Source organism: Diospyros lotus, chromosome 3, assembly GCF_014633365.1.
Source record: "Diospyros lotus cultivar Yz01 chromosome 3, ASM1463336v1, whole genome shotgun sequence".
Taxonomy (NCBI): Eukaryota; Viridiplantae; Streptophyta; class Magnoliopsida; order Ericales; family Ebenaceae; genus Diospyros; species Diospyros lotus.
In genome coordinates, this window is record NC_068340.1 from 33,582,036 (window position 1) to 33,602,925 (window position 20,890).

Below are 20,890 nucleotides of genomic sequence, written 5' to 3' on the forward strand. Positions count from 1 at the left end.
AGGGATATGCGTGATTCCTTGAAGTTTATAAATGCCACATTAGAAACTTGGGTATTAGTTTTAGAATTAAGAGGTTTTAAGTAGGATTAGGTGGAATGTATGGAATTACAACTACAGTGAATGTTAAAAAAGCAAAAATGATTTTTTTTTTTCCATGGGGTTGGGATGGGGGAGGGCTATCAGGGGCCAAAAAATACTAGAATTAAAGAATTTTGATTCCTAGAATCAATTATATAAAAGGATGGAGAAACTCAGTGCGGATGACTGGATCTGACTTGAAAAATTAAGATTGTGATGGATTTTGTGTAACAAGTGATTTTCTTCTATGGGGAGGTATAGGGGATGAGTTCAAAAGCCATTCAGTTAAGTGGGATAGGTTTGCCTTCCCTATATAGGGCGGGAGCTATTTGGGTATTAGAAAGTTGGATTTCTGTTCTTTTGCAAAGAGGTTGGCACAGAAATACAGTCACTAGTGACTAATCCATCTTTGGTTAGTCCTTGGAGGACCATTATGGAAATCTGGGGGGATTCTTGTTTTTTATTCTCTGTTGTTGGGTGATCGGTTAAGGGTCTGGTTTGGGAAGGATAATTGGTGCAGGACTAGGTCTCTGAGGTACCTGTCTCCAGATGTTTTGTCTTTGGCTTTTGAAGAGGCATTAAGCAAGGGCTTCTCTCTTTCTCCTTAGGATGTAATATTGTCCTTGCAGTTTAGAGGTAATCTTCAAGACAGCGAAATTGACTCTATGTTGGCTTTCTATCACTTGCTTTATGGCCATTGTTTCACTGGTCAATGGGAAGACATTGGGGCCATGTGTCCGTTGTGGGGGAGAATTTTTCTGTTGCTCTTTGTGCAAAAAAGTTCTCTTGACTTTTCCAGAAGGCAATTTGGTATTGAGTGCTCCCTCTTGAGTTGCCTTATTTGTCTTACAGCCACTCTTGGTGCTATTCTTAGTTTAAATAGCCTGAGGGAAGTGCCATAGGTAGTTCTCAATTTGTACTTCATGCGTACAAGCAATGGTCAGACAGTGGTCCATCTTTTTAATCCATTTTCTGGTGCTAGAGAGATCTGGAGCTTTATTTATACTTTTTTGCGTGTTCAGTGGGTAACACTACCCTCTGTATTGTATATTCTTCGTTCTTGGAGGCAGAGTTGTCAAAGCTCAGCAAACACTCTCTTTGGAGCATCCCTCCTCCTCCTATTTTGTATTGTTAATTGCATGAAAGAGACCTGAGAACCTTTGATAGTATAGAGAATTTGCACATTTGAGGGATGAGGGGAGCTGAAATAGTAAAGAACTCTAAAATGCAACTGATGTGAATCCTATTTTGACCATTAAAAAAAGTCCATTACCTTAGTATACTTTATGCTGCAGATATTTGTCCCGGCACCCATTGCATTATTGCTCTAGGATGGACTCTGAAAAGCCAAAAAGAGGGTAAAAAAGATGTCTGATTTGTCTTTTAAACAGTTGAGAAGAAAAGAAATAAGGACACTATGGGCTTGGAGTAACTCTTACAAGATACCTGATTCTTTTTTTTCTTTTTTTCTTGTTTTTTGGTTTTTCTCATTTTCGGGAGCAACAGATAAACAAATTAAGAGTTCACAACAAGAGAGAGAACATTGGAATGGTCTTTAACTAGTCAATATGTAATTTGATTACTTCTTTCTCTATCATTATTTTTCAGTTGGTCTATGATGGTCCTGATCGATTATGCACTTGACAATTTGTTAATTGACTAAAATGGTGCAAGTAATCTTAGGCTATCTCTAACGCTACTTTCTATCCCACTCCCTATTATATTATAAACAATTCACTTTCTATTTTGATTTTGTTTCAAAAATTGTGATTGTTCCAACCACACTTCCTATTCTTCTCTCTATTTCACTCTCCATTTTATTTATTTATTATAATAAACTTCAATTCTATTTATTTTACCTTATCTATAATTTTTACACATACATAAAATCAATAATAAAATACACAAATTAATAACTAAATACACAAAATAATCAGATATATCCATAAACAAAATTAATAATTAAATACACAAAATAATCAAATACACACATACACAAAATCAATAATTAAATACACAATATCAATCATTTAATACAAAAATAAATAAAAAAAATTTCCCAAAATCACAAGAAAACTTTTTGCTCGATCTGCTCCTCGTTTTGCTCGAAGAAGACGTCAAAAAATTCCCCCAAACCACCGAAGAACACGTCGCCACCATTGCTACTCGTTGCCACTGCTACCGAATTTGGTGTCTATAACTTGTTCGTTGTGCTTGCAACTTGTCTTCTCCAATCATTTTTGCCAGATCTACTATTGCTGCCTCAACCTTCGCTGTGTATATTTCTCTCTTTTCGCTTTGATGGCCGTTGGGGATGGGGGAGAGATGGCGAGGAGGTTTCAATTTCTAACTGTGGCGAGACTTTTCAAGGTCGCCAAATTTTTGGAGAGGGAAATTGGCTTTAGCAAGCTGCGTTGGAGCTTAAAATCTTGATTTGGCTCCTCAATTTTTGGCTTGGTGAGCAAATTTCCCCACCGTTGGAGATAGCCTTATATGCCAAAAAACTTATATTTTTGCTCTTGTATTTTCACGTTTTTTTTTTTTATATGGTCATTCAAACTTTTTTTTTGTTTCAATTGCACCCTTAGACTATGCATTTTCAAGTCAATTGCACACCTCAACTAAAGCTTGCAACACACACGAGCTTAAATGCCCAAATTATCCCTCACATGCGTGCAAACCCTCATTGTTGACCACCATCTCCGCCACAATTTCTTCCTTCAATGGCCAATGACAATTGAGATGCACAGGATGGAGAAGAAAAATGGGTTGGGACAAGGGGTTTGCAGGGGGTGAGGGGTTAGGACGAAGGGATTTGCAGAGGATAAAGATCGCCTTCAACCCCTCGTAGTGGCCTTTGACTACATCAGTCATCGTTTCCAATAATCGAGACTGTGCCCATGCCTTCTTCGATCTTCACGACCAACCATTTGTCTTCTCTCGTCGATGAGACCTCTTGCTTCGTCTTTTCTGGTCATAGTCTTCCTAGTCAACGGTGCCTCCAACCATCCGTCTTCTTTTTCAGTCGCAACAACCGACGGTTTATTTGACTGGTTCGTCTTCCTCGACCAACGACTCATTTACCTCTTCGCATTCCGCCACTACCGACGACAACCTTTGCACCTTCCACCATCGCTTATGCCTTTTTACCGTCGATTGCTCTTTGCCATAGTTGACAGTCATCTTCATCTTTTGCCATAGTTGTTGACCTACACCACCTCCTCCATCCTCTGTACTTGTCGTTGGCTACCTCCCCTACATTTGTTAGCTGCTTCTTATCTTGCCACACTGCCTACCCAGCCTTGTTGCTAGCCACCATCTTTGCCAATCCCTCACCCTTTGCAAACCCCCTTCGTCCTAACCCATTTTCTTCTCCATCCTCTGCCTCCCAATCATTGCCAACCATTGAAAGAAGAAGCTGTGGAGGAGATGGTGGTCGACAATGAGGGTAATTTGGGTATTTCAACATGCGTGTTGCATGCTCTAACTCAATTATGGCGAAGTGTGCAATTGATTTGAAAATGCATGGTTCTAGGGTGTAATCAAAACAAAAAAAAGTTCGAGTAGCCACACAAAAAATACATGAAAGTACAAGGGCAAAAATATGGGTTTAGCCAATCTTATATCTATCAAGCACCCTATTTGTCTTTTTTCCTTACATGATGACCTCTTTGTTCATGCTACGTAACATATGTTTTAATTATTGATTATGACTTTGCTGCTCCAAAAAGGATATTCACTTTATGGATTTAGCATTGCTAGTGGTTAATCATAGAAACAGGCAAACGATCAAATATTGATTTTGCATTGATGTGCCTATTCAGCTATCGCCTAACCTGTGGAGAAATGTTATCCTATTCTTTTCAAGTTGCAAACATGATCAGGTTTTAGGCAGATAGCTACAACAAATCGGTTCCCACAATTTTGGAGATTACATTGAAGAACTATCCCTATGATCCTGCACATGATTTGGTCCTTTCTCAAGTGAAATACCTCTTCTCGGTTGAATCAGTGGCATTCGGAGGGAGTGCAATTTTGTTCACCCCTTTTAATAGGGGTGAATGTAACCCCTGTCAATTTTGTGGGGCCCTCGTCGGTTTTCCTTTTCTTTGTGCAGCCCAATGTTTTGAATAGCTGAGCTTCTTCCTCTCTCTCACCATCTCTCTCTCTCTCTCCATTGTGTCTCCTCAGCCTCCGGCGACGTCTCTCTAAGTCTCTGTTCTCTTTCTTCTTCAAGTAAATACTGCTTTAGTGTTTTGTTTGGAAATACCCCGACATCGGCACTTTGTTGCTTCTATTTGTGCTTTTTATTTGCCTGCTTTCCCGTAGGTGTCTCTCTGGTATTGATCAGAATGTGAGTGCATTAACGATTTGCTTGTGTGCATCTTTGATCATATATTTTTTACATTGTGTCACTTGATTTTTGTTAGTAAATGGTCGGGATCTATGTTTGGTTTCTTTGATTGTTGGTGTTTAGATCATCTTGGACTTGCCCAAGAGCTTCTTCCCCCCTCTCTCTCCCCACCGCATCTCCTCCACCTCCGGCATGTCGTCCACCTCAGGTGTGCGTCTCCTCCTACCGTCGTCAGTCCTCACCAACAGCAACTTCGATCCTCCGGCATCCCCTCCAGCAACGGTGCTCTTTTGGAACTTTTTGACCTCAAATTCTCTCTCAAGTTTGTGTTTCTCACACCTTGTCCCCTGATTTTTGCTTTGTGTTTTCTACTTGAGCATTTTATGTTTGAAGCCCTTCATTCTCCACTCCCATTAGTAGAGAAAATAATAGTTTGTCTTCGTCAACTTTCATTTTTCATTTTTACAGCGTGCTGACTTTTATATCTAGTTCAACCACACAAGATGTTTTAGGAAGTTGTAGTTCTAGATTTTAATGGATGGATTTTTCTTCTGTAAAGCTTTCTTTAGTTATCTGAATTTGGAATTTTCTGCAATTTGCCTTTCTTTCAAAGGTTGAACCTTTTATGCCCTGTTTAATTCATTTGCAGCAACAATGGCTTTTTTTGCCTTCTATTCTTCTTTCTCATAAGTTGGACTGAGTATTAGAAACGTATCGCTACTTATGCATTATTTTCTCTTTCTCTCATTGCAATCTTGTGACACATTGTCCTTTCAAGGAAATTTGCATCATTATTTTTATTTTTTTATGTTCTATGGAATCTATCCAGTATCCATCATGCACATTGAAGATGTGCCTTGACTTAAATTTGATGTAAATTTTGCTATGGAAAATTGCATTTTTTTGGGTCTTTTGATTTTGTAGTTTAACTGGTATTTGTGTTTTCTTCCAGGAAATGAAATATTGAAATTTTGGAATTTTTGATTGAGCTACTGTGTCTTCCTTGAATAATCGAAGAACAAGGTAAGACATAAAACCACTCTTTATAACATGATTGAAAATATTGAAATATTTTTCTATGAATGAATGCTTTGTTATTTATACCTTTCTACAGGTTAATATGGATAATAATAAAAATCTAAATATGGATGCAAGTATCAGTAGTTCTTGTGAAGAAATGAGTATTCAAGAGTTGGATTTTAGTGCTGATGAGAAATCTCCTATAGTTGATGAAGGGTGTAGGGGTTCAAATGATCAGTTTGAAAATGATATAGATCGCGAGGTAGGCCCAAAAATCGGAATGACGTTTGACACACCAAAAGAAGCATATGATTTCTATAATACATATGCAAGGCAGGTTGGCTTCAGTGTAAGGATATTAAGAACAAACAAGAACAGATCTGACAAAAATAAAATCCAACGGCAAGCACTAGTTTGTTCATGTGAAGGCACTTCCAAAAAAATCAAGGCACCCGAAAGAAAAAGAGATACTCGGCGATTTGACTGTGAGGCAACATTTGTGATTAAACGAATTCCTGGTGATAAGTATAAACTAATTAAGTTCAAGTCGGAGCATACTCATGATCTTGTCCCACTTGAGCATTCCCATTATTTGAGGTCCCAAAGAAAAATCGATTTTTCACAAGCTGAACTTATGAAGAAAATGTGCTCGTCTGGAATAAAGCAAGGACAAATTTTCTCCTACATGTGTGAAGAAACTAGTGGAGCCCAAAACCTTAATTTCACAATATCTAACTGCAACAATTTATTACAAAGAACACGGGCTAAATTTTTCAAGAAGGGTGATGCTGAATGTCTCCTTGGATACTTCAAACAAAAGAAAGAGGAAAACAAACATTTTTCTTACTCTTTTCGAACCCATGAAGATGGTGAGATATGTGGTGTATTTTTTTGTGATGCAAAATCGAGACGGGATTATGGGTTATTTGGTGATGCAGTATGTTTCGATACAACATTTCGGATAAACAATTATGACATGTTATGTGCACCAATTGTCGGCATAAACCATCATGGGCAAACATCACTTTTTGGGTGTGGTCTACTAGATGTTGAAACAACTGATACAATAATGTGGTTGTTTACTACTTTCTTTGAGACTATGGGAGGAAAAAAACCGAAAAGCATATTTACTGATCAATCTGCAACTATATCAAGTGTTGTTGATGCGATATTGCCTGAAGTACACCATGGATTGTGTTTGTGGAATTTATGTCAAAATGCTGCGAAGAACTTGAGTAATAATGGATATAAATCATTTTCACCACAATTCAAAGATTGCATTTACAATCCAGAAACAGTTGAAGAATTTGAACAAAGTTGGGACAAATTGCTTGAAGATAATGGGCTAAGAGGTAATGAGTGGTTGCAAAGAACATATGAGTTGAGAAAGAAATGGGCTCAAGCATATAATCATGCTCATTTTTGTGCTGGCATGACCACTTTACAAAGAAGTGAGAGCATCAATAAGTTTTTGAAGGATTATTTTAATCATGGTAGAATTGTTCTTCGAGAGTTTGTAAGTCTGTACTCTAGGGCCATGGATAATCGCCGTGAAAAAGAAAGGGAGGCTGAACACTTAACCCAACAAACAACACCTAATTTGATTTGTAATTGGTCTGTAGAGCGTGAAGCAGCAAAAAAATACACAAAAGAAACATTTTATTGGTTTCAAGAAGGTATTAAGCAAACTATTGATTTGTCATTGGAATTGGAGAATGATGATGGAACTATTCGTACATATAGAGCTAAAGAGATTGAAGGTCGAAAAAGGATTCGCACACTTACATACAATCACTTAGAACAAACAGTGTCATGTACATGTAGAAAATTTGAGTTCGATGGAATTCTTTGTCCGCATGCACTGAAGTTGTTCCGCCACTTAGAGTTCAAAAGTTTACCTCCTCAATACTATTTGAAAAGATGGACACGGGCAACTACATATGAAGTTATTTGTGACCCCATGGGAGAGATAATTCCAAATGACAATGACTCAATGCTAACAGCTCATTATAGCGAGTTATCACATATTTCGCAAAGAATTATGTCCAAGGGTTTAAGGTGTATTGATGTTTTTTCGTTAAGCAAGTCACTTTTGTTAGAAGTGGAAGCAAAGATTGAGGCCTTTATAGCCTCCGATGAAGATGTGAGCAAGAGCATTCCAATCGACACACATCATAATTCAGTATCAAACATGCAGCAGGAGCCACAATTGAGAGACCCAACAAAAAGAGGCTCTAAAGGCCAATGGATGCATTCAGGAGGCACGTATCCGCATGCAAGCTTACCACCTCAAGGCTTTCAACCATGGAATGTTGCAACATCTCAACAAAGGGGATTCCTCTCAAATGATTTCTTAATATCACAAGAGGTACATAAATTCTATATGTATTAATAGAATAAATTCTATATGTAAAATTTAATTAGGGTTAATTAACTTAATTTGATTAGTTAGTGTTTAATTAATGACATTAGTAAGGCAAAGAGTGTCTGAGCAAAAAAAGAATAAATCACAGGAATATCCAGACATTTTTAAGCCACTAGGGGTCTATATGGAAATGGCTTAAACCACAAGGTTTTGAGGACAGTTTAGTAGTTTACCCTAAGTAATTCATATGTTTATGTAATCTTGAGGCTGGAGATTATGTGCTCCTCTATGTTTTTGTCATAACTGTGACTTCGATAGTATTGATAGGAAATTGCTGGAAGACTGTAGATTAATCGTTAAACTATTTAATCTTTATTTCTTGAGTTCTGAAACTTTAGAGCTTAGTTTACCAGTGGCATTAGTTGTTGCATAAATCATGATAGAATGTTCGTCAATGCACACTACTTGATCCAATGTTCTGAAACTTTAGTTGCTGCATATGATCCAATGTTCCTTTAGCATTTTATTAGTGACGGAACTTAACATGAGTTCATCTTGGTTGACATAATAAAAGAACATTCTGTATCTTAGTTTTAACTGCAATTATATAGAACTGAATGAAGAAAGGGGATTTATTTAACCAAGAGAAAGTAGTTGGACCAATGCTTAAAGAGTTTACTAAGTTGTGTATTTTCAGCTCATTGTGACTAATACATTTACCATTTGTATCTTGAACAGAGCTCTAAATTTTTTTGTTCATCTTGTGTGCTTAAGCATTTACTTTAACCATTGCTTGTTTCATTTCTTAATATATATTAAATTCTATATTAAGAACACTTTTCTAATAGAAACGTTAACATAACCCATGATATATATACATATACAGGCTTCTTCATTCCAAATGTTTGCACCTCCGAAAATAACTAGAAGCCATCAAGTCTCGAGTTCGTCAACATCAAATCTCATGAATTAACCGACATTGTAGAAAGTAGTGGTTTACTAAGTGTAAGTAACAAATTAATCCCATATTTAGTTTATTTTATTCTTTGGCCCGTTACTTTTATTCGTCTCACACATGTTTATATATTTTCAGGTTATCAACGAGGAGGTTCTTTTAGCTGAGCAACATATTTTGAAGTTTAGAAAAATGTGAAGTGAACAATGTAATGTTAACATCTTCATGAGTTCATGTAGAACAATATGTTGTGTGGGGGAAACAATCATTTATATTCTAATTATTACTTTTGTTGAGACACAACAAGCATTTGGAGTTATTATTGATCATGTTTGTGAAATAGTAGTTTGTTTGAACTAAATTATGAGTGTTTGTTTGAATTAAATTATGAGTTTTTTTCTTTTGTTGAGACACAATGAGCATTTGTTGTTAATTCTTCTATTTGCAGGTTGAAATCTGCATACAAAATTATGTGCAGCAATGTGCATACAGAATAGAAAATTCTGCATTTGCTTCCTCTGAAATGCATGTAAAATTGGCTGCCCAATGATATGTATTTATTTATATATATGTCAATCTTTCATTTTCATTTTCCTTTTCCGAGGAAAAGATCTATGAATCTGCAAAAAGAGTGTCTTTGTTTGTGTCCGAGACAATATTTGCAAGAGAGACGCGACGCGACGCGAGGGTTTTGAGTTTGAATTGGCAGTTTAAGTGACGTGAAGTGAAGGGCGAAGGTGGTGGTTTTATTTTCTTACATAATTTTGATCATCTTTGTTGAAACACTGTATAATCTCATGACTCATCATCTCATATCATGTGTATATTTGCTTTGCATCTGCCTTTGCCTTTGCCTCTGCCTTTCGCTTCGACGCTGAACTACAAATAAGAGAATGTTGAAAACATATTTATTTTCTGCTCATAATCCTTTCATAGAATGCCTTCATCTCTCTCTCTCTCTCTCTCTCTCTCTCGGCTTCACAAAGCAAATCAGAAGAAATATCGAGCATCCAATAACATGAAGAAATTGCAAGAAATATTTATATTTATCTTTCTGCCCTGCATTAGGTGAAACTGTAATTTTTAAAATATGCTAGTATGTGTTGTAATTTAGTCAAAGCTTTATCAAATCTGAGTACATTTTTCTTAAACATTTCAAGTAATTCTAAACTAGTGTTTCATTAAATTTCAAATGTTTTTAATTACATCTTGGATTTATTTTAAATATTATGTGAAAGATTTTTATCCATTTTCCTTATTTTTTTTATAATATATTTGGAAAACTTCTCAACAAAAACATGATTATTTTCATCTCATTTTCAATATTTTAATTTTTTTATTACCAGTGTAGGCAGCCTTATTGGTTATATTTATCAGATTTTGATATAATACCAAGTTCAACCTATTTCAAATCAAATTAAACATAACTACATTCTTTATCATACTAGAGACTATAATCCCTTTTACATCGACAAAAGTTACATGAAGGTGCATTCAGTCACAAAACTATGATCTCTACTACTTAATATGGACTATAATCTCTCTTGCACATACTTGCATTAGAGAACCAACTTATTTCCACTAAATTGTACAAGACTAGTCCAAAAACTATCCAACTAAACAATAACAGTGCCATTAATCACCTCTTAATTCTTATTTCATTTTCAAGCTCCAGTAACAGATAATTTCTATTTCTCATCAAACCATGCAATGCTTTAGAACACTGATCATTGGCAACATTATCAAACTATTCAAAATAATTACAGTCATGCCCTGCAGGACCATAATTGTCACTCTCTAAGAATCTTCTTCCTGTATTTTGTTGAGGTTATTGTTGTAATCAAATGAGTAATTTGGCCACAATAACAAAATTTCCACTGATGCACTTCTAGTGTTTGCAGTGCTACCATTGATTGAGACAATATTGGACTATGGTATGACTACAAATGGACTATTTATCTGCATAATAAAAATGAAGTCATTTTAACATAATGGTAAAGTCATCATAAATGTATAACTAGTAATAACTAGCTGATTACTTACACTTTTAACATTAATTGAGACAAATGTGTACACCTATGAATGAGGTCATTTTTCAATTCCAAACTTGTACGGGATTTTATTCACACACTTGATTAATTTTAGTACCAACTTCATCACTTGATATATATTATGGGTCTTATAACCATATCTGCATGGTATAATCTAATACCTACCTCTTCTATTGGTGTTAGAATGAGGCTTAAAGTCTGTTGATGCTATCCTGTTCATCCATAATATGAAGTAAAATTACACAATATTATTAGTAATAATAACCAACTTTGTTGTTCATCTCAAAACATTAACATAAATTCATGTGGCCAACCTCAAAACTAATACTGTTTTTATGGAGGGAGGGGCTTTAGAGGCCAAGAACACAACCATCTATCTGGGGGGCAGAAGAGGCTGAGTTTTTTTGGATTAACTTGTTGCAATAATAGTTTAACATACATTTATATAAGTCCTGTAATTAAGCTAATAAAGAGACAATTTATTTCGCAATAAGAATGTTCGTTCAACTCTGAAACCTTGCGAAGACAAATTAACACAAGAATATATTGATCATGATCATAAGATTGCCCTCAAAACCCAGAATTAGAAGGTAAACGCTATAGCAATAATATGATAACAACGAAAACAATCAGTTTCTTAATCTCAAAAAGTGTGATTACAAAAAGATAAGGCTTGACCAAACACTCAAAGTAAAAGATACATAATATTCAATACTGTGAGCATGCAAATAATCAAGAATAAATCAAACACACAAACACCAAAGATTTACCGTGGTTCACCCGTTAATAAGGACTACATCCACGTTGAGCTCTGGCAAAGAAAGCTCACTCCACTATCGGATCAAAAACGATTACAACCTCGGTTTACACAGATTGACTCTCAAACCCTCACTGTACAAAACGATTCTCACCTTTTAAATCGGCCCCATAACCACAGAAACTAAAGGTCAGAGGCCAAACCCTAGAGAGAAAACATACATAAACTATACAAAGAGAAAAAAGAAAATACAAAGAATAATCAGATCAAACCAAACAAGAAGAAGGTAATCGGAGGCTGTGCGCGCTGCTGATCTCGAGACCACTGTAGAATATATAAAGAAGGCTCCAACGGTGGCGATCGGGATGAATAAAGACACAGCAAAACATGATTGCAGCAGCAAGGATAAAAATATAAATGGAGTAGAACACAAGATGAAGAACTGGTAACATGATTATGCCAGGGCTAAGAGCATTCATAACCATAAAACATTAATCACTTGATGCATAGTTAAACCTTAAATAATTAACAGCAATGAAATACAAAAGAGAGAGACGTCACTGCTGGAGGAGGCGTCGAAGAACCGACGACAAGGGTTTCTGTAACAGCCTGGACAACCACCTTCAAAGGTGATTATTCGCCAGCACAAATTAATAAACCTAGGACTCCTTCCTTCCCCCAAACAGACAAATATGGGATTCGCACGCTACATTAACACACGTCATCCCCCATTAAGGGTGCAATGTCCCCACTACATGACCCCACCATCGTTGGACCTAGGAGTCAGCTCTTATTTCAATTGTAACAGCTTAGACAACCACCTTCAAATGTATGTGTTACTGTAACGTGCAAATCACATATCGGTCTATTTGGGGAAAGTCCTAGGCTTTATTTGTGCTAGTTGGGCAGTCATCTTTTAAAATGGTTGCCAAAACTGTTACAGTTGGAATCAAAGCCGACTCTCTGGTATTCAAAATAGAATCATGCTACTTGTACTCCTTGGATTACAGGAAGGGCTACACATACCAAAATGACAAAAATATCCCTCTCATCTCTGCAATTAATAGGGTTACAGGGGTGGTCAAAATTGACAGGGTTACGTTCATCTCGTTAAATAGGGTGAATAAAATTCCACTAGTTTAGAGACATTAACCACCGTCAAGCAACAACTGATAGATGGGTGCTACTCGAGCATTATTTCCCCTACAGTTGTTTGTCTTTGAATCATTAATTAGTTTGGTTAGAGTTAGCTCGTCCTTGATAATTATTCTTTCTATAACATACCCAGATTTAGAGGACATATTCATTGTGATATTACATTGACCAGTATTGTTTTGTTTGCCCGACATGAACATGCAAGGGGTCTGGAGAGAAGGGGAGGGCCCACGTTTCCCCTCCAATTTTGCCTGCATCGAGCAAATTTTATATTGCCCGACATAGGTAAAATAACAATTTCGTTGCATTAACATAATGCCATGATGTCATTATTACATTAAATAGTAATGTGTTTGTTAGTCTTAAATTGATTGTGATTTGGAGCAACAAGCAATATTGTTTATGTAAAGTAATTAGGTTTGAATGTTCATTAGAATCTTATATATTATTATATATAATACTTTTAACAAATTACGTTGTCATAACATATAATGAGGTTTTAAAATTTTCTGGTTTGTAGTGTATTTTATATAAAATTATAAAATAATTATTAGAAAATCTTCGAGTCATAGTGCAATTTTAGAAAGTTAGGGGGCAATGTAAAAAATAAAAAATAAAAACAAAAGACAAAACAGCCGATTGTTGCAACCGGCTGCTTAAGCTTGAAGCTGTCGTGCCGCCTGTAATGCTTCCTGATGCTTCGGTAATTAATTAAGCATTTGGTACCCACGTGGTATTGTAGAAGCTCTAAACGTGCACTCCTAATATGAGGACCTAGCGTTTATTATAAATTTAACATAAACTTTTAACATAAATTTATCTCTTTTCTCCCTTTAATAACTTATCTTAAACTTTACAAATAAATTAATTAAGGACAAAGCAAGTCATATTTATTAAACACTAAGTAATAAATAATACATAGATATTCTAATAATAATAAATACTTACACTCACATAAATATACATACAAATATATACATATATCATAATAACAAGAATATAGAGACCACCTGCCCCAGGGGCATAGGTTGGTGGTCCTGGCAATCTCATTTGAAGCATGCTTCGTCATGGTCAGAGTATTGTTCTAGGATCGAAACCAAGGGCCATTAAGTTTCCTAATTTAACTCATTCATCATAATCTAGGGTCAGTAGGTGAGGGCGCTCATGATGGAACGATACCCAAAAAAAATATAGAGACCACCGATATTTGACATGGCATCTTCCTTTCCATTATAAGCTGCGACCAAGCCTTTTCTTTCTTTTCTTTTCTTTTTTTTATCAATGGCAATGGCTCTCTCATGGTTGTTGAGTTGAACCTGCACAACAAGCAGTTCTAGCAAGACTTTATGTCTTCTCAATTATTTGGTGACTAGGGTCTTGCCAACCAACACGATTTTACAAGTCAAGTCATCTTTCTTTGACAACTTAATTGGTGTGGCAGCAAAGACTCAATTTTCTTGAGCACTACCAAGTGGTAGATATAATACTCGGGAATCTCTTAAGGGTATAAATGGTATTTGATGAAGGGTATAAGTAGAATTTTCAGAAAAATGAGGTTTTGGGGTACACTATCACAATTTTAAGCGATCGAAGAGAGTACTCCGGACCCTAGATAGCCAACGAATATGTAATGGTATCGACAAGTAACATGACTTATGATTTTAGGCATCAAAAGAAATGAGATCGAGAACAGTTTCCGGTACAACTATTGACCGGGTTGAGAAAATCGAATCGACACAGGGAATATCTGGAAAGTCAACAGAGTGTCTTGAGGACTTAGATTTTGTATATGAAACAACCCTTGAGCGATTTCGGGTTGAAATGAATGGATTTAAGGTCAAAACGATCAACCGGGCATAAGTGTAATTTTTTAATTTTGCCCGAGAGAAGTCGAAATGATAGATTTTCAAAAACTTCCAAGATGAAATGAATAGTACTAAACTTTTGAGCCTTTGTGGTATAGTTGGAAAGATCATGGGCCTCAAGGAAAGAGGCAAACTGACATTGAAAATTAATTAGAGGCCAAAGTGTAACAAATGGAAAGTCTAGTGTGAACACAAAAGTCGACTGCTACTTTCCTCCGCACATGGCCGTCGTTTCCAGAGATAGGACGGCCGAGGGGGAGATGGGGGAGAAGGTATACCGCGATGGGAAACTTGGAAGCCAAGCCTTGGCCGTTGATTGGCCGTGAAGTGGCCGGTTTTTGGCTATAAAAGGAGGCCGAAACATCAAGGATTTTGGTATCAAATTAGTTGATTTTGGGAGTGAATCGAAGGTAAGGGATAGAGGGCTATTGATCCTTGCATCAAAGAGAACGTTTTTGAAGCATTTGGGAGCGATTTGAGTGCGTTTGAAGGCTGTTTGAAGCTCGACCGGAAGCAGGAGGCGGACCGCCTTGGGCCGCCTGTAACTCGACTTTTGGGGCACTTTCCGGTGTCCTTTAGGCTAAAAAAGTGTGCCATCGTGATCAACTCTTCAAGGGCTTCAAGAAGGTACCCTTGGTTTGGTTATCGAAGCCGTCGCCGGTGGCTGGAAATTAGATAAGAATGTGGCGCGTGAGCTGCACGCGCCACAGTACTCCACGCGCATACACGCGCAGGCCGCGTGACAGAAGGGCAATCCTGGTATTTTGCTTCATTATTTTTCTAAATTTATTTTAGGAATTATCATGTTGAAAAATTTAAAAAAATGTTTGACGAGATAATTATTTTGGAATTATTGAGATGAAAATTGGGAGAATAATAGAGAAAATTATGGAAAAACTGAGAAAACAAGGATTTTGATGATTTTTAATTAAATATGATGTTTAGGGAGTATCGTGGCTTGAGGTTGAGTATAAGCTCGGGTATTTGTAATTTGGCACGCAAATCAAGGCAGTGCACGAGGATCGAGGCATTCTAAATACATTCGAGGTGAGTGTTCACCCCTAAAACTTGACTCTTTGTGAGTGGTTCTCCACCAAACTTGTGTACTGTGGGTGTTTCTACCCTAAAAATTGGTATCTGTGTTACCTAAATATGTTATGCAAAACGGTTTTATTGCATGCAAACGATAACTGGTGACGATTTGTTTTATGTTGAAGGCTTGTCCCTAAACGTTTTGTGCTGGTGCATTGCATTTTATAAAATGATGTTTATATGATGTATGGAGCTGTGAAATGTGGCATAGTCTTGCGATTTGTGTTGTTCATATGGTATGTCAGCCTAAAATGTTGTCTGGATAATGTAGCCATAATTCTCCAAAGACGTGACGGAATAATAGGGGTATCTTGTGCTAGTGTGCATACCGAGATAGCCGCCTTAGTTTCTGTGCTGGGTCGTTTGGTCAGGGAAGTAACACTAAAATGACTAGGTGAACCATATGGGTTTTGAGTTGGAATTGTGTAGTGGTTTCTGAATGTTTAGAGTGGGAACATAATCTCTAACGTAGATGTGGTGAGTCGGGTTCCTGCTTTGATGTGACCTTTTTGGGCCAGGAGTTGGTAACAATTGTTCCTAAAATATTAGAGAGATGCGTTAACCTTGCCCCTCTTAAGCTAGAACTGCATTATATCGGTGTGTCGAAATGGTGGCATGGCTTTTAGAGAGATTGTTATTTCCCCATTGTAGGGTTAAGCGATGTGGGATTCTCTTGGGTTAGGGCTTCCAGGTTGTGTTGGTTTATTTCATGTCTTGCATTCATTCATGAAAACAGTGTTTTGAACTCTCACTTATATGATTCATCATCTAATATGGACTATGTCTCTGGAATATTCAAACGTTCCAAGTGAAGGCAACGGTGCGAAAGGAAAGAGAATTGCCGAGGAATGACGACGATTAGTGAATGTTTTATATTATGTCATTTCAATTATGTTGTTTATTTTAAGGATATCATGTAAAACGTTGGGTTGACTTTATATTATGAATAAAGTGATTTCGGTTATGACCTATTAAGATTTCGATCTAACTTCTACATTTGAAATGATATACTTGTCTTAGTTTATTAATGGTTCATAGTTGATATACTGAGAAGGTGTAACGGGATTTTCGAGGAACAATTTTATGTTAAGTATTCATTGAAAAATAATTTATATCCCTAGAATCTTACATTACCTAATGCCCTAACAAGGTAAGGCGTTACACTAGAAGTGGAGATGGGCTCCTTAGTAACTTTCTTCAACATATATATATATATATACCTTGTAGCATTAATTTATTACCTTTTGATGGTATCAGGGACTCCTTGAATCCTGATGATCGCTCTTATTCTGATGCACTGACGAATCCTTATGGGGGCAAGTAGTTGGCCATCACAATTTTTTTATTTTAAATAAAGTTTATAAATTTGTAATTTATATATATAGAGAGAGAGTAGTTTATATATATATATACAGTTTTTTTTGGGGGGGGGAGTTTAGAAATATATATATATACATATATTTAGTTTATACTTATTAAATTTTATTATTAGTAGTAGTGTTTGCATAGAAGAAAGAGTCATACTATTTATACAGAACATATATTACAGAAATATTTACAGAAGAGTCAAAATATCTATTTTGCCCCTGTAATTAATGACCCAAATGCCCAAAGCATCTCTCTCTCCCTATCTGTCTCTCACTCTCCCTCTCACACCATCAGCCCCAGCGGCGGGGGCGGCAGCGACGAGGTGAGGCGGTCGAGGCGACGCGATGAGGCGGCAGAGACGACGGAAGTTGCAACGGCAAGGCGACTGCGGCGAGGCGGTGGCGACGACGAGGCGAGGCGGGGCAAGGCGAGGCGACGGCGAGTGAGGTTACAGCGGTGAGGGAAGGGGGGAGAGGGAGAAGGGGATGAACATGGATCAAAATATCATAAAATATCACGATATTTTGATATTAAAATATCACGATATATTGTGATATATCATCCTATAATTATTCTGTCAAACTTTTTTCTATACAAGTAGCATTTTTCTAGAATAAAAAGGCCAACAACCACCCTTAACCTTAGACATGGTCCCCGAACCTCAGAACCAAAGCAACAGAAAAACAACTAAAAAGGTCACGAAAAGCAACTAAACAAACAACAAAATTCAGCACCATCAACATACAACAGTACCAACCTAATAAAGTATGATTTAAGCCCACCCCCCACCCCGCGGAAGCTTTTGCCTATTTCTCTTAAGTCACACACAAGCATGCCCAAACATCCGGTTAACAACTGATGAAAAAGGAAAGAAAAAACTTGACACGTGACTGTCTCTCCCTTGCACGCACAAACATGCGGGCACAGCACGGCAGCGGAAGCGCAGGGAGAGCGTGCTTTTCTTCCCCGTTAATTAATTGAATCCTCAAAATCTCACGTTATCTATTCTTAAACGCCACCGCCGGCCGACCGTCACTCCATCGTCATCCTCTTATTAATATCTGACGATTCAGTGCAAGCAGTAATTAATCAGCCAGGCGAAACTTCATCGGTTCTTCCTTGAAATTTCCATGCATGGAATTTCTCCTCAATTTCATTTCGACGAGCAATATTGAAGCATTATACATGTAAATAAGTTTACAAGCGCGTGCCGTGATTCATCGTTCATTCCGGCGCCATTTTCGGCTTTCATTGTTTACCTTCTTGGAGTTCATCAGACAGGGTGCTGCCGGAGACTCTCGGCCCTCAGAACCAGGTGACCTCCAACTTTCTTCTGTACATGCATGTGTGGAAGCTAAATAGAAAAATTAGATTATGAAGGTTAAAAGAACCACATCGTCGAAAATCAATCAACTTAATTGTGCTCTTTTACATAATATTATCCATTTGAGCACATCAAGCTCGTCCTATATGTATTCCTCAGATTGAAGGAACATGGTGTGCCTTATTACAGTCTGAATATGTATTAACTACTTGCAATATGTGCTTATATCTGAATTTTTTTTATAGAATAACCTTATAAAGGATAAAACTAGTTAAAAGTGTCTAGATTAAGTTATCATAATTTATAATAATTGTTGTCATATTTATCATAATTGTAAACCCTTTTGATAGATATGAATTATACATGCTTGCATGCATGAAACATGTCTAATATGAATTATTATATATATAAAGTTAGAAGTTTCACTTTCTCTCAAATAAAAATTGAATTATACATAAGGTTTTACAGAATACACATGCATGCATGTATAGTACATAGTCGTGGATAAATAAGCTGATTAATTAAAATTTATGTAATTGACTCCAATTAGGGCTTGACATGGACATTATTGTTGCTGTTATTTTTTTTCTTTCTGCTTTTAACGTTGGCATGCATGTGCGTTTCATTGAGTCTTATGTACGGGTAACATTTATTGGTCGTGACAACATTAGGGCCTTCTTGTTCGATCGATCGACGTGTCGATGATGTCATGGAAAGGCAGGGATGGTCGCCACCACGAGCACGAGATGGAGATGAAGAACTACAACAAACGGTTCACATGCGATGGCTGTAAGCAAGAAGGGTTAGGATCCAGATACAGGTGCCACCACTGCGACTACGAACTCCACGAAGAGTGTAACTTCCCCAAGCCCACCATTTCCCACGACTTCTTCCCGGGTTGCAGCTTCCATTTCCACAGCCGGCCGCCCACCCGGTGCGGCGACAACCGCTGCAAGCAGCACGCCCGCTGCTGCGACGCCTGCGGCAAGGACGTCCACGGCTACGTCTACCACTGCCCCGATGAGGGCTGGGATCTCCATCCATGCTGCACCAATCTCCAGACCAAATTCTGCATCGACGGCACCCTTTTCCTTCTGCGAGACGGAGTGTTTTCCAGGTGCGTTCCATGAATATCACCCCACCCCACCCGGTTCACTTAGAAACAAATAAACAGCAGTTGTGTTTGGTTTTGCATGCAGGTGCGTTTGGTGCAAGAAGAAGAAGCTGTGGGGCGGCAGGTCGCACGTTCGGGGCTGGTCCTATGTTTCGGAGTGCGGGAAGTACCATTTTCATGTGAACTGCGTTGGGAAGATGGCGCAGGAAGCATGGAAGGAGGGTGATGAAGATGATGATGCTTGTATGGCTTTGGAGAAGATGGTGGACCTGAGGGTGCTGGCCAAGTATTCAAAGCCGAGTCGTGATAGGGGCAGCAAGTTCTGGAAGACGGCCTGGATGTTGCTTAAAACTATACTGGGAATTATCTTGGGGGATCCAACCACTCTGGCTTTTTCCCTTGTGGATTTACTGTCCCAGTGACGTACCATGCATCCATCTTCAATATTAATATTAATTCTTCAGCACCAAAGCCATAAACATAATCAATTGCCTTTGCTAGCTTGTACATAAAGTTCATTTATTCTTTTTATTTTTTAATTTGTAGATTATTAGGTTGTCAGGCTTCTGTTTGATGTACGTACCTGTTAAAAGTTTCTTTCTTTCTTTCTTTCTCTCTTTCTCTTACAGTACTGCATAGCTAGAATTTATACATAGAGAACTTCTAGGAAGACCAATGTAATTATTTGCAAGGCATTCATTGTAAATAGAAATCACCATTGTTTTAGTTCATTTTTCTTCAGAAAATATCAACAACTTTATAATTCCTGTAGGTATGCATTAATAAAGTTCTGTGTTCATATATATTGTTTGGAATTCATATTTAGATAAATCAATTCAAATTATAGTAAATATAACATTTATATGTAAATGCAAGATTGATTAAGTTTGATTAGGATTGTTATTTTCTTTATAAATAGTCCCATTTGATTTTGACAGTACAAATTTTAAAATAGAGTTCTAGAATTTAGAGAATGGACAAATCTAAGTGAAGTTGTGAATTTATGGTTTTGATAAGATTTTCGTTTTTCAAAGTTTTCTTTGGCTACTGTTTCTTGACATTTTATTATTCTCTTATAATTAATAACATGTCACCATTTATAAATATACATTGCAATACAAAATTAAAATTAAAAAAATAAAGGACACCTGATTGAATAAAATCTAATGTTATCCTTTCCAGTTGCCAATCATCATGCTTAACTAATGTCAAGTGTGGAAGCCTTATCTAGGGACCAATGGAGTCTAGTTTGTGTTATCCAATACACATACATCATACATATCATTGTGCCACAAAATTAAAACTTGTCTTACATACATCATCATTTAATAACAAACTATACATTTAACATTATATTTGACTAACATCATAGCCTCAAACTATATGTACATT

General features: G+C 37.0%; 2 protein-coding genes across 4 annotated transcripts in view; both read left to right on the forward strand.

Annotated features, from left to right (window-relative positions):
• The window catches only part of LOC127796789 (protein FAR1-RELATED SEQUENCE 5-like), a 37,321-nt gene extending 28,144 nt beyond the window's left edge, over positions 1–9,177 (forward strand). For all 3 annotated transcript variants that reach the window (XM_052329179.1, XM_052329177.1, XM_052329178.1), the window contains 4 exons: positions 5,385–5,455; positions 5,547–7,820; positions 8,704–8,822; positions 8,911–9,177. In XM_052329179.1, coding sequence (XP_052185139.1) covers positions 5,553–7,820; positions 8,704–8,790 — 2,355 coding nt within the window. In that variant the 5' untranslated portion in view covers positions 5,385–5,455; positions 5,547–5,552 and the 3' untranslated portion in view covers positions 8,791–8,822; positions 8,911–9,177. The remainder of the gene's footprint in view (positions 1–5,384; positions 5,456–5,546; positions 7,821–8,703; positions 8,823–8,910) is intronic.
• A 9,908-nt stretch (positions 9,178–19,085) lies between these two features.
• On the forward strand, positions 19,086–20,207 carry LOC127796953 (uncharacterized). The gene is made up of 2 exons (XM_052329354.1): positions 19,086–19,501; positions 19,584–20,207. Exons 1-2 carry the CDS (start codon positions 19,086–19,088, stop codon positions 19,918–19,920), a joined length of 753 nt encoding a protein of 250 aa, XP_052185314.1. The 3' UTR covers positions 19,921–20,207.
• The last annotated feature ends 683 nt before the right edge of the window (positions 20,208–20,890 follow it).